We start from the raw sequence: 15,101 nt of genomic DNA, 5'->3' as shown, positions 1-15,101 counted from the left end.
AATCTCACGCTTGGATATATATTATACTGAAAGTTTTAATCAACCCTCTCCGAAGGGAAGAAAAATCTAATAGTCCTGGCAATCATTTTACAATCTTGTTGGGAGCATTTTTCTGTTTTCCCATTATGTCGTTATATTTAACTCCGTGCTGCTTCCAACATATGTACTCCATCTATCTGTCACTCGGCACATATCTTATTTAAATCCTTCGACAGCGCCGTCACAATGTTATTTACTATGCAAGGGAATTTTTCAGGGCTACTAATGACAGTCGTGTACATAAAACTCCCATGAACCGCTAGTCTGAGTAGGATTAACATCGCTCACTCATTGTATCTTCAAACATACCTGTGCAATTAATTAATTTCTCTTGCCCATCTCTCCAGTTTACTTATCATTTCTAAACTGGTTTAAGGGCATTTTCAGGGGAGAGGGATTTGTTTTTTGTGGGGAAACTCTTGGCTGTCACCTGAAATAGCAACACTGCAACAAGTCTCCCACCCCCAATGAAATCCCCCCCTCTGTAACATCCAGAAGATAGATCTGAATCTGCAAAGATCTACTGATCTTTGCAGTAGATCAGTAAATCAGCATCAGCAACAACTGGAATCCCCTCTTGCCCTAAGTCAGGGGTGCGACCCTCGGTGGTGCTACCTCCAGATAGCAGAGGCAGTAAGGGTGTGTACACCAGTTGCTGGGGAACATGGGTGGGAGGGTGTTGCACCATGTCCTGCTTTGTTGGCCCCTGGCCAACGGCTGGTTGGCCGCTGTGTGAACAGAGTGCTGGACTAGACGGACCCTCGGTCTGATCCAGCAGGGCTCTTCTTATGTTCTTAATCCGGCCCTCTGAAGTTGCCTAGATGAATATGCCTCCTCCCCCTTTTCAAAATATAGATGGAGAAAGTGTGTCACCAGTATTTACAGCACAAGGCAATCTATTGAAATAATTTCTGCAGACGTTGTTACAACCCCTTGAAGGAAGAGCCTAATAAACAGCAAGAGGCCGAAACTTGTTGGGTTTCTCACCAACAAATTTATTTATAGCATTCTGAGACTATTCTTTCTTCCTCTGCTCTTGATATTTTTATTGAAATTCCTTTTAGCTGTTTGAATTGTTTTAAATTTTGCATGTTAAAAAAAATAGATTATGTTTGATCACATTGTTGTATCATGTGATGTTTAATGCTGTACGATGTTGTGGTTTGTATTTGTTGTGTATTGTTGTGAATCACCCAGAAAGCTTAGGCTCTTCAGTGGTATAGAAATGAATTTTATCATCATCAGTAGCAGCAGCAGCAGCAGCCTTGAGTGCCATATTTGGTAAAATGGGTGGGGTGGGGGTACAAATCAAATAAATAATTTCTACTCGCATGTTTTTTGACTAACACTAGATACAACCTACTGCCGTCATTTCTAAATTGACATCAATATCCAGAAAGTAGCATATATAAATCGGTGTCCTCCATTTTGGGGTGATGCATTTCCAATTTTTGGAAGTGGCCACCATAATCAAAGTATAGTCACCGACAGCCCACACTCACCTGCTGTGGATAAAGCTTCTTCTCTGACATCATTTTCAGCTGGCTGATGGATGTTCCAAGGAGTCAGAGGGAGAGAAGCAATTTCTTCATAGGAAGCCAACTTTACCATGTCCATGTAGTTCCCCCCAGGCTTGTACTGTGGAATGAAACACTCTTTGCCTCGCTGAAAAATGTCCTTAATGATTTCTTCTGTCTGGACCTCATCCGGCATGCTCAGGAAGACCGCAATGCGCTGCGATGCATGGTACCGAGAATGTCCCACCACCTGGGGCGGGAAGGAGAGTTTGCAATCAGGGTTTATGACAATAAAAAAGGGACACTGCATTTATCTGAAACCCACTTTTTCCATGCTTTGTTGGGCTTAATAGCTCTTCCTTCCCCGTTCCTTTTTCTTTCCTTTTCTTCAGAAGGTAAAGAATGTTGTAAAATATTTATTTGTCTAGGAAACTCTGTAAGGAGCAATGCACACCAATGGTGTGGGATTAAGGATGGCTGTCGTGGGGAAATCTGACCCTTTTGTGGCTTACCCAAGAGCCATGGGCATTTTCCCCAAATCTGGAAAGTTCCTCGGGGGCAGGGTCCCTTGAATTTCCATTTACCCAAATTTTGGGCATAACTGCCTTAATTTGCACAAATATAACCCCTCAGACAGATTCCTCCCACATCCCAACATGAAATATGTGGTCAGAAATATAGATCTTGGGGTTCAAGGAAAATGAAAATATATAAAATAGAACAAAGTACATCCGTTAGCACGAGATCTACCCACCCAAGCGTTAGATGATCGTTTTTTAACTGAAATGGCTGGTTGCAAAAAATGCAGTATTTTCCCCTGGCTTGGTTTACCTTGATTGTCTCACAGTTCAGTGGAAGTTGGAAAAAGTGGGATATAACTATATTACAATTAATAAATGAATATTGCAAAACACTTATTTGCAGGGTGCCACTGACAACTTATAAATATCTTATCTGATTATTTTCATCTATATCCTGCTCTTCTTTCAAGGACTTGAAAGCAGGAGGCTATTTCTTTCCCAGTTGGTTTTCCAGGCAGGTATGTAGATAATCTCAGTTTGGGGCACCTTAGGGCCATTCTCCCGGTCATTTTTAAGCACATCCAAGGTTGAAGACCTACAACTTGAGCCTACTGGACTTGTAATTCTAGCTCCCTGCAAAGCAAGGCTTGAAAAATTCACACCCAGCCTTATGAATATGTACTCCCTCTTCGTCCTCACCCTCTCCAGAGCAATTTCTGCTTCCCTATAATCACAGTTTTACACTGCCTGCATAAATTGCTTTTCTGCTTTTCTGCTACATAACCTCTAGGTGGCACTTTGCTACAGTGGAGCATTGCAATTACACCAGTAGGAAAATACCTTTTCTTTCACTTTCAGAAATAGCACTGCATTTTGCCTGCTCTAAAACAAACAAATGAACAAAAACTTTGGGAAGCGCTCTTAGAAAGCAGAAGCGAAACTGGAGGATCGCAACATTGTCTAAGGAACCTGCAAGCAACTGTGAGTAAGGAATCACGAGTACACAATAAATGCCTCATGTAGAAAAACTCCTGATTACCATGATTGCAAAACCACTTCAAATCATGACTATAGTCTCTGGTTTACAAAGGGCTCCAGACTTTGCATCCAGCCAAAGGTAATATCCTGCCATGGCTGACTTCAGAAAAGGGACATGGGAAATAACCCCAGAGGGTTAGGTAATGAAAGCGCCTGAGGCTTTGTCCTGATTTGCAAGTGATGGCTTGGGATGGAGGAAGCCAGAATTACTCCTGCACAGGACCACTGCCAATTTTAAACTCCTCTAGTACCTTTACCTCCTTGCATGTCACCCAAAGCTTCCTTCCCCACGGAGCTCCAATACCAGGCAGGAGTCAATTTTAAAATGTATTTTCAAATAGATGTGTATTTAAATTAAACAGAGTAACCTTCTTTGAGCCCTCTCCCAGGAGATACAGAGCTCTTACATAAAGATGGAAGACAAGTACAGTGGAAACTTCCACAACCATGCAACAACTGTGAATCACACTGAAAAACTGTACCAAAGTTTGCAAAAAAAAACCCACACAAGAAATACTCGTTCTGGATCAGCAAGTGGCTATTATTGCAGAATCAGAGCGTGCAAACCAGCAGGATTTCAATCACTGAAGCAAATGTAAAGCAGGCAAAGCCATCCAGTAGCTAATTAAACACCAATGGGGAGGTCAAACCAGTGCACAGTTATTCTAATTTCAAACCAAGTATTTAGACAACAGCATTCAAAATAACTGTTCCCTTCCTCATCCCCTTTCAATTCCCCACATTTAAGTACAGGGATACTTTTCTAACACATTTTCATCTGTCTTTCCATATCTGCTACATACACACACACACACCCTGCGTGTGCATTTCTCGATTGACTGGAAAGCCAGTATGGTGTAGTGGTTAGAGTGTTGGACTAGGACTCAGGAGATCTGGGTTCTAGTCCCCATTCTTCCATGAAGCTCACTGAGTGGCTCTAGGCCAGTCACTGACTCTCAGACTAACCTTCCTCAAAAGGTTGTTGTGTGGATAAAATGGAGAACAGGACAAGGATCCTGTATGGCTCCGTGGGCTCCTTGGAAGAGAGACGGGAGAGAAATGTAACAAATAAATAAATAAATGAACCTTGCTGCGTTTTAGAGTGCTGAAATGCTAGATCAGAGGTGGGGGACCTGCGGCCCTCCAGATGGTGTGGACTCCAACTCCCATTATCCCAAGCCAGGATGACCAGTAGTTGGGGATGATGGGAGTTGTAGTTCAACAGCATATGGAAGTTCACAAGCTCCCCACCCCTGTGCTGATGGAGGTGAAGGGATTAACAGCACCCTCCCAACCATGTTCCCCAGCAACTGGTGCACACAGGCTTACTGCCTCAAATACTGGAGATAGCACACAACCATCAGAGCTAGTAACCCTCAGCCTCCAGGAATTTATCCAACCCCCTTTTAAAGCCATCCAGATAGGTGGCCATCACAACATCCATAGTTTAACTACGTGCTGTGTGAAGAAGTCCTTCCTTTTGTTTGTCCTGGATCTCCCACCAATCAGTTTCATGGGATGATCCCAGGTTCAAGCATTTTGAGAGATGGAGAAAAATGTCTCCCTGTCCACATTCTCCACACCATGCATAATTTTGTACACCTCTATCATGTCTCCCCTACACAAATTGCCTACACAATACCTACCCACCCTTGTACTATACAAACTCCAGGAAATCAGGTGAGCTACATCTCCATGCAACAGTAATGTTTACATAGCAAGGCAACAAGACATTATGATCAATGCGAACATTAGATTCAGGAGACAGATCTTTGTACAGACATGTCAAAAATGAATTGCTGACACCTTCTCAAGTGTGGGGGATGTGGGACTGATAAAAGTAAGTACTTCTTCTCATAGTGAAACTATGGAATTCTCTACCACAAGATGTGGTGATGGCCACCAATTTGGATGGCTTTAAAGGGGAGATGGATAAATTCCTGGGGGAGAAGGCTATCAATGGCTACTAGACCTGATAGCTATGTGCTACCGTCAGAATCCTATATATACCAGTTTCTGGGGAACATGGGTGGTAGGGTGCTATTGCACCCGTGTCCTGCTTGTGGTTTATTTATTTATTTATTACATTTCTATACCGCCCAATAGCCGGAGCTCTCTGGGCGGTTCACAAAAATTAAAAACATTCAAAGAAAAAAACAACAGTATAAAACCATAATATAAAATACAATATAAAAGCTCAACCAGATAAAAACAGCAGCAATGCAAAATTACAAATTTAAAACACCAAGTTAAAATTTATTGATAGACTGTTAAAATACTGGGAGAATAAAAAGGTCTTCACCTGGCATCTAAAAGCATATAATGTAGGTGCCAAGCGAACCTCCTTAGGGAGCTCATTCCACAGCCAGGGTGCCACAGCAGAGAAGGCCCTCCTCCTGGTAGCCACTTGCCTCACTTCCTTTGGCAGGGAAGTGAGCTGGTTCCCTGGTCAAGAGCTGGTTGGCCACAACGTGAACCGAGTGCTGGACTAGATGTAATTTACCAAATTGTCCATAAGGAATCGTAACATACCAACTGTCTCTGCAGAGGTCACCAGTGGGGGAGGAAGCAACAGCAGCCAGGCACCTCTCCATCGTGCCTGGGTCCAGCTCCAGCTGAAAGCCCCCTCCCTCCTGCTGCCAACTGTCTCTGCAGAGGCCACCAGTGAGGGAGGAAGCAGCAGCCAGGCTCCTCTCCATCTTGCCTGGGTCCAGCTCTGTTGGGTTATTGTGCTAGAACTTTTCTCTTTTTGGAACTCTGTTTGTGCTCAGAAACAAACACACATCACGCAGGTCTTATACAGCAGAGCTGGTTTATTTCTTTCAGGCTTCTGTGCAGTTCAATTCAGATCAGTTCAGATCAGCACACTGAGGCATACACAGAGAGCAGTGATTATAGAGCAGTGATCTGTAAGCAGTGATCTGTTCTATTTTACACAAGTGAGAAACTATATACACATCTTACACAATTCTTATCTACATTACATACAGCTGTGATGAGGCTAACTTAGAATCTTGGCAAGGTTCCCAGAACAGCCTCTATCTCAAGGTAATTGCCCACAGATAGACTTTCTCTGTTTAACCCTGAGATAGCTATACACACACAATTTTAATGACTAAGCAAGTATTTCTTTTCATATACTTAACAGTCCTCCTCTTGCGCATGTTGTTTAAATTGTGTTACAATCTGAGACTTAGCTTTAAAGCATCTCTTTTTCTTTTACCATTGAATGTTCTACCTGTTTTTTCTCATTTTGTTTTATTTTGAATACTCATTTACTGGTAATGGCTTTACGACCTTCAGGTAAAGGTACCAGCTCCCACGTTTCATTTTTTTCTATTGTTCTGATTTCTTCTGACATTGCTTCATGCCAGCCCTGAGCTTCTGTAGGTTCCATTTCTTGAATTTCTTCAAATGAAGTAGGTTCATAGGCTATTAGTAAAGCTCTATGAGAAACCTGTTTGCTTTGGTATTCATCTGAATAACGAATTGGAGCTTTGCGTTCTCTTTCTGGTCGTCTTGGCATAGTTACAGGCATAGTTTCCTCTTCTACAGTTTCTTCCCCCTCCCTCTCTTGCTGAGATTGTTCAGGAATTTCTTCTGTTTCTATAGCTTTCTATTCTATAGGCAAACTTACATACTGTTTTGTTTCTTGCATTTGTTCATGAAAAACTACATCTCTGCTCACAATTACACTTTTGTGATATGGAGACCACAAACGGTAGTCTTTTGTTTGTGTATCATATCTCAACAGTTTACATTCCAAACCTCTTTGAGCTAACTTTCCTGGTCTGTTTTCTTTCTGAACATGAGCAAAACATTTACTTCCAAAAACCCGTATATGTGACACTCTAGGTTTTCTTTTGTAAAACATTTTATATGGAGTTTTTTCATGTACAGAGTGGTAAAGCCTGTTTAACAAATAATTTGAGGTGGACAAAGCTTCTGCCCAGAACAGATTAGACAATCCTGACTCTTTCAATAGAGCTCTTAACATGTTCTGCAAGGTTCTGTTTTTCCTTTCTGCAACTCCATTTTGAAATGGTGAATATGGAGCAGTAAGGTCATGTTGTATACTTTCATCACTGAGGAATTTTTTTAATTGGTTGCTAAGAAATTCACCTCCCCAGTCTGTTCTTAGATTAGCTATAGGTTCTTTAAATCTATTTTTATTCCACTTAACAAAGGCTTTAAACTTTCCAAAAGTTTCACTCTTTTGTTTTAACACATACACAAATCCAAATCTACTGTAATCATCAACAATAGACAAGAAAAATCTGTTTCTTCTTTGACTTGTTTCAAAAGGACCTGCAAGATCTGCATGAATTAATTCAAAAATTCTTTTTGTTGTTCTCTCACTATGTTTTGGAATGTTTGACTTATGACACTTGGTTTCACTGCATACATTACATTCTATATAGTTAGAACATGGTTTGATTTTCACCCCTTCACACAATTCTGGAATCTTAGAAATTGTTTTATAGTTAGCATGACCAAATCTTTTATGAGTTAAATGGATACACTCTTGGTGTGGTTTGCAATTGGCTATTGTTTTTGTTGTGACTTTGCTGGCTACAACTTCATTTTCTGTACAAGTATTAATCACATACAAAGATTCTTTCATTATTCTTTGCACACACACCTTGTTTCCCTGTTTTATAGTACAATTTTCTTCAGTAAAACAAACCTCATACTTCATTTCTGTTAACTGAAACACACTTAGAAGGTTTGTTTCTAATTCTGGTACATATAAAACACTTTGTAGTTCAACTCCTAGACAATCAAAATATACATTACTCACACCACAAATCTGGATTTTTGTTCCATTTGCAAGGGTAACACACTTTTGCTCTGAAGTAGAAGTTTCTAAGGTTACAAATGAAAGTTTGTCTTTTGCCATACTTATTGAAGCCCCAGAGTCCAAAAACCAAGGATTCATTGTCTCTTTGACTCTTGCTAGAAGACACTTCTTTGTTGATTCAGCTTCATTCATTTTGTTTTCTTCTCTCTACTTTGCTGTTGACTGCTTTTTCTTCTTGTTGTTGCAATCCCGCCTTAAGTGTCCTGTGGAACCACAGTTAAAGCATTTCCTTGCCTTTAATGCAGCCACCACGTCAAAAGATTTATGGCTTTGTTGAAATTCAGCCACAGGAAGTTTAAGGCTCTGTTGTTTTGAAGCTTGTCTTCTTTCATAGGTTTCCAGTAGTTTTCTAGCTACATACTCGAGGGTTAAATTTTTCTCCTCTTGACTTTCTATCATGGTGACAACCGCGTCGTACGATGAATCAAGACTTGACAAAATCACATAGACTTGGTGTATATTTGTAAACTCCATCCCTCGTGCCCTGAGTTGATTGAAGAGTTCTCTCATGCTTTTCAAATGGTTTGACATAGACTCCCCTGGTTTCAGCTTCATTCCATACAGCTTCCGGGTTAGAATTACTTTACTGCCCGCTGTTTCTCTTTGATATACAGCTTGTAGTGCATTCCAGCACTCTTTTGATGTATTCAAAAACTAAATGAAGGAAATTTGAGAGTCTTCCACAGCTAATGCAATAACTGCCATTGCTTTTGCATCGTCCTTAAACCATTTAGCATTCTGTGGATCTGCTCTATCTGGTGGATCCTCTGTGACTACATACCACAGTTCAGCTTGAATCAGATACATTTGCATTTTGTAAGACCATAATGCATAGTTAGAGTCATTCAGCTTTTCTAACAATTGATGCAAACCAGACATATTAGCTCCTGCCATTTCCTCTGCTTTAGGAATTTGTATCTTACCGTACTTCTGCTCAGAGTCCTCCTCAGAGTCAGCCGACTGAGATTATTCCTCACTTTGCAGCACTGGCTTTAGCTTGATGTCTTCTTTCATCAACAGTTTTCTGTTTTAGCAGACTCCTGGTTCTGATACTGCACCGTTCCCACCAAGTTCTGGTTCTTCTGCCTGGGTTAGGCTGGCGTAGGCTGGTCTAGGCTGGCGTAGGCTGCCTGGACTGGACTGGGCTGGGCCCATAACCTTTGTTGGGTTATTGTGCTAGAACTTTTCTCTTTCTGGAACTCTGTTTGTGCTCAGAAACAAACACACATCACGCAGGTCTTATACAGCAGAGCTGGTTTATTTCCTTCAGGCTTCTGTGCAGTTCAATTCAGATCAGTTCAGATCAGCACACTGAGGCATACACAGAGAGCAGTGATTATAGAGCAGTGATCTGTAAGCAGTGATCTGTTCTATTTTACACAAGTGAGAAACTATATACACATCTTACACAATTCTTATCTACATTACATACAGCTGTGATGAGGCTAACTTAGAATCTTGGCAAGGTTCCCAGAACAGCCTCTATCTCAAGGTAATTGCCCACAGATAGACTTTCTCTGTTTAACCCTGAGATAGCTATACACACACAATTTTAATGACTAAGCAAGTATTTCTTTTCATATACTTAACAAGCTCCAGCTGAGAGCCCCCTCCCTTCTGCTGCCAACTGTCAACTGTAACTGCTGAACTTTGCAACTAAGATTATAGTGCCCAAATTTGCTTTCCTTCTCCTCCCTCCCAATCCCCTTTCCTTTTGTGTCATGCCTTTTGGATTGTAAGCCTGTGGGCAGGGACTGTCAAGAAATATTTTTGTAAGCCGCCGTGAGAGCCTTTTTTGGCTGAATGGCAGCATAAAAATGCTTAAATAAAATTAAACAGAGGTCAACTACTGAAAAATCCCCTCTTGCTTTAGCTCAAGGCTGCTGAGTTCTGACAAATGGCGTTTGGGGCTCCATAAGCAGGCATTTACTCTTCTAGTACCAAACTTGAGCAGGAACTGTGTGGGGGTGGATTGCTGTGGTGTGTGGGTTTTTTAGAGAGTTGTGGGTGGGGAATTTGGGTCAGAGGATGCTAATGCACCTCCCAGCAATAATTTCACCCTTTCTTGACCCATTTGCAACTGAAAGCGTCACTGGAAAGGTGATGAATTCGGCTAAGAAATGCTTTCCCCCTCCATGCTAATTAATACACCCACCCAGCCAAATTTACCTTAAACAGATAGCATCCTGAACTCACTGCACCCTCCCCTTGGCTTTGCCCTTGGCTCTCCCCTTTTCTCAAGGGAGGGAGGGGAATAAGGCTCAGGGGTTATGCACTTCATGCCATGCAAAGCACCCTCAACACTGTGTGACTTCTAAAGGACAACAAGCACATGCAGTCATCAGATGATTTGTAGGCTTATTTTTAAACACACACACACACATACACACAAACTATTCTTTGTCTGCACACACGGGGAATCCCAAGTATGCAAAAAACCTCCTATCTTGTCTCTCTGGGTGGCCTCATTTCACTGCCCAGCTGATAGGCACAAGACTACCCAGGTGGCTATTAGAAGAAACTAAATGTTGCTGTCTCGGGTGCGGTGGTTCAAATTTCCAGACACTGCATTTCATTCCAAGTCCACCTCCCCAAGTTTTCCATCCACCCCCCCCCCCAACGCCACCCTAGTCATGGCCACTGAGTATCTGCTCTGTCTGGGGGGTTTCCCCACCTTTAGGGTTCCCACCTCATCAGAGTTTTTTGCATTTCATCCACTATGTGTCATGGGTTGGTGATGGCACCTGGGCCAAACAGACAATGGTACCTTACCCATGAACTTCAGAAATAAGAGGGAATTTGCTTATGACTTAGCGATTACTCTTTCGTATTGCATTCTAGAGCCTTTTTTGGCACCTATCCAATGCTTATGTTAGGGCCAAAAGAGACATTATTTTAAGTGTGCATCTACCTGTGTCAGGTAGCACCCCCAGATCTGAAGTCGCTATGGAGGGGGAAGGATGCCTAAAAGTGGAGGGAGAAGTTATGAGCTGACATTAGAAAGAAGAAATAGGGAGCATTCAAGGGAGCGCCGGTTGTGTTGAGTTGTCATCCATGCTCAAAACTTGACATGTTTTATGCTCAGCCCTGGAATTGGTAGGGTGTTAATAAAGAGGAAGAGGCCTCTGTGCATACAAGGAGTTCATTCCCCGGAAGAACCGAGTAGCTAATTTCACTGGCTTTGTGCAGGCAGAGAGAAGAGAAGAGAAGAGAAGAGAAGAGAAGGTTATACTGTTAGTTTTACCCTACCCTGTGCCTGCTTACCCTACTCTGTGCCTGTTTGCATTCTCTTCCCCTCCTTATTGTTTTACTATGATTTTATTAGATTGTAAGCCTATGCGGCAGGGTCTTGCTATTTACTGTTTTACTCTGTACAGCACCATGTACATTGATGGTGCTATATAAATAAATAAATAAATAATAATAATAATAATAATAATAATAATAATAATAATAATAATAATAACAACAACCAGGGCAGAATCGATGACCCTGAAAGGAAACTTTCTTTTCTCTCCCTCTCTCTCTTTCAGGATAAGGCTGCAGTCGTGTTCCCATTGACCCCACTAAACTCCTCTAGACGGACGTGAGGATAGGTGAGCTGTCAGTCTCAGCGGTCACACCCACGTGCCCTGCGGAGGAAACCCTCCTTGACCTCACTTCCGAGGGACCACGCGCCCGCCACTTCCGTAGGCCGAATATCCCCTTACGTCACCCTGCGCGCAGTCATTCAACTGGAAGAGGAGGAGGAGGAGGAGGGCGAGGGCCGGGGGGGGGGGGCTTTCTCGGGGGTGGAAGCTCACGGGGCGAAGGAGGGAGAGAGCCAATTGACTGACAGGCGGGCGCGCATGGCCTTCGCTTCTCTGGAGCGCTGGGGAATCCCGGCCGCGCAACGGCGCGCGCGCGGGGGGATTTCCTTTCTCCAGCTGGACTTTTCTCCAGGGCGGGAGGGGAACTGGGGAGAGACTGGAGGAACCCGGCGGCACTTCGAGAGGGGGAATTCTAAGCCGGGCTGTGGCGCGCGGGGGCGGCTGCTGTTGCTGAGAGAGAACGAGAAAGGCGGCGCGCCGCGGGAACGCCGGGGCGCTCTCGGCCGGGCCGGCCAGCCGCTCGCCCGCCCACCCACCCACCTTGTCGCCCAGCAGGCGCGACTGGCGCAGCTTCTCGGCCTCGCTCAGCGCTCTGAGGCGGCGCTTCAGCTCCGCGCGCAGGGCTCGCTTGGCAGCGTGCAGGGCCGCCATGTCGCCTCGGGCCTCGGCGGGGGCTGCGCCCTCCCCTTGGCTCTCCTCCATGCGCGCGGCAAGCGCCTCCTCCGCCTCCTGCTCTGAGGAGACGCTTCGACTCCGGTCCGCGGCGGCAGGGCGGAGTGAGGCGGGCGGACGGGCACCGGGAAGGGGCTGTGAATTGGCCCTTCGGTGGCCTGCCTCAGCGCCGGGAAAGAGGGGAGGCCCGGCTTTGGAGAGGCGCCAGAGCAAAGAGTGACTTTCCCCTCAACCCAGAAGTCCAAGGACAGTTTTGTCAGTCATGCATTCATTTATTTCAGTGCAAAATGCATTGGAAAAGTTTTGTTCAGGAACGCTTCCAGGGCAGCTTACAAAAGAGTACTGAAAGGCCACCCACTCACCCAGGCACAAATATAATTATGAGTCAGAAGACCTAAAGACAGTAGTGCACGCGCTGGTCACCTCAAGGCTTGACTTCTGCAATGCGCTCTACACAGGGCTACCATTGTACCTAGTTCAAAAACTTCAGCTAGTTCAAAATATGGCAGCCAGGTTGGTCACTGGTACATCTAGGGGTGAACATATTACCCCAACATTAAAATCACTCCACTGGCTGCCACTTAGTTTCTGGGCAACGTACAAAGTGTTGGTCATTACCTTTAAAGCCCTAAATTTTTGGGGTCCAGGTTACCTGCGGGATCGCCTTCTCCCATACAGTCCGCCCCGCACACTCAGGTCCTCTGGGGTGAACTTACTTCAGTCAGCTAAAACTAGGCTGAGATCAGTTTCCCAGAGGACCTTTTCTTCTGTCGCCCCCAGATTGTGGAACGGCCTGCCGGAGGAGATTCATAAAATTAACTCTCTGTGTGATTTTAAGGCAGCTTTAAAGACTAGCCTTTTCTGGCAGGCCTATCCAGATCAATGTTAAATCATGAATTTTTAAGATGTATTGATTCCTGTTCTAATGTTGTTCCCCACCTTGATCCAAAAGGAGAGGCGGGTAAGAAATAAATATATTATTATTTATTATTATAATGACAGTATATATAAACAAATAACAGGCAAATAGGCAAAACAACAACAGTTTCCACTCATAAAATTCAGCGGGATTGATCAAACAATACCTACATTCAGGAAGGTCTGCCTGGCACCCAAAAGGACATCTTTCCATTTATTCTTTGCATTTAAAGAGGCTTATATACAACAAATACATCCAATACAAAACGTAAGTGGAAACAATAGATGAATCCCAGGGCGTTACTAGACGAGGCTCTAGCGCGCGTTACCTTCCGCAGTCACGTCGAGGCTTCCAGATGACGTTCACGAGGATCCGCCGTTATCCCGCGGTGAAGCCTCTTTCTCCCGACTTTAAAAAAGTGAGTTTTAGGACGCCTTTTCCTGCTGTCCCGCGGTAATTCGGAGTACGTGTGGGAGGATGTGAGGTCACTGCGGTCCGGACTGGGCAGGAAAAGGCGTGCTAAGGGGGAGTGGTCAGCGGCTTCGGTCAAGCCGCCTCCGCCATTTGCGCGCAGTCCGGCAGCTGGGGCAGCGCGGCGGAGCGGCTTTTTTTTATTATTTCCCCAGTGACAGTTTGCGCAGGACCGGAGGACCGGAAAAGTGGCTGGTGACTCCTTGCGGTGGGCAGCTACCGTGGCCGCATAATGGCGGTGCTGTACGCTGCCTGTTAGTGTGGGTACCAGGCTGGCAGAGGGCAGAGCTGTTTGTGGGCTGCTGCCATGGCTACGGCCAGATGTGGGTTGGCTCCTTGGGATGGGGCACAGGGCACAGAGGCGGTCATCGCCGCCGACACCTCAGAGGCATGATGGGAGATGTAGGCACAGAGTGGCCATGCAGACGATTGACCTCGGGTCATATGACACCCGCCACGACCCCCATCAGGAAGTGAGCGCATCAATGTTGACCCTCAACAGCACCAGCAGCACTTCGGCTGGCACTGGCACTGCCGCCGCTGCCGCCGCCAGGGCCGGCGGCGGCATCGCTGACGGCTGCGCAAGTTTGCGGTCTTTCGGACGTGCGCAAACCGTGCAGCGAGCGAAAAAAAAAGCCGCGGCAATCAGGCCGGTGTGGCTGCGCAACCGTTCTCGCGGCGGCAGCAGCACAACCGGCGCAAACTTCCGCCACAAATCGAAGGCAGGTGTGGATGATGAGGCGTCACGGCTGAACGGGAAAAGCCGCTTTCACCGCTCCTCAACGACGGAACACCCGGTACGTCTAGCAACGCCCCCAGTCTAAACGAATAAAAGAGCAGCAGTAAAAGAGCAGGCAGAAAAGAAAAAGACTGTTTGTAATGATCACAACTTGGCAAAAGGCCTTGGAGAATTCAACTGGGTTTTTTATATATATATTGGACACCTCAAATAAGGGAGTGTTGCCTGACTATTTCTTCATGCATTTATTATATTAATTATCCTCCATTCCTTTAAGGAATCCATACAGGTCTCTTCCCTTCCGTTTACCCTCACAACAGGATGGAATAGATAAGGCTGAGAGACAGGCTGGCACAAGCAAGGTCACCCAGTGAGCTTTATGGTTGGGGATTTGAATCCAGGTTTCCCTGTTTTCGGGGAAGGCAATGGCAAACCACCCCGCTATAAGGCCTGCCAAGAAAACGTCAGTGAAAGCTGGTGTCCCTCCAAGAGTCAGTAATGGCTCGGTGCTTGCACAAGAGGTTCCTTTCCTTTCCCTGTTTTAGTCTGTAACCCACTAGCCCTGGCACAGGAAGAAGCTAGATTGGGATCTACTGGTAGATCTCTTGGTTACTTGAGTGTTTTCTACTTCAAAATGTTTGAGAAGTAGTGGAACATTGAGTGATTGACTAAATGTTGTCGCCCCAGTAGTAAGAGATTTTAGAGTCAAGACGGCTTTGGAAATAAAGGTTTGT

General features: G+C 44.8%; 1 protein-coding gene across 1 annotated transcript in view; it reads right to left on the bottom strand.

The window, feature by feature from the left end:
- MTHFS (methenyltetrahydrofolate synthetase) overlaps window positions 1-12,217 on the bottom strand; it is a 32,076-nt gene extending 19,859 nt beyond the window's left edge. Inside the window, exons 1-2 of the mRNA XM_063142377.1 lie at window positions 12,107-12,217; window positions 1,542-1,806 (exon numbers count right to left, since the gene is read on the bottom strand). Coding sequence (XP_062998447.1) covers window positions 1,542-1,806; window positions 12,107-12,217 — 376 coding nt within the window. The remainder of the gene's footprint in view (window positions 1-1,541; window positions 1,807-12,106) is intronic.
- Between the last annotated feature and the right edge of the window lie 2,884 nt (window positions 12,218-15,101).

The sequence above is a fragment of the Elgaria multicarinata genome, chromosome 16 (assembly GCF_023053635.1).
Source record: "Elgaria multicarinata webbii isolate HBS135686 ecotype San Diego chromosome 16, rElgMul1.1.pri, whole genome shotgun sequence".
Lineage (NCBI taxonomy): Eukaryota > Metazoa > Chordata > Lepidosauria > Squamata > Anguidae > Elgaria > Elgaria multicarinata.
This window is presented reverse-complemented; position numbering and strand designations above follow the sequence as displayed.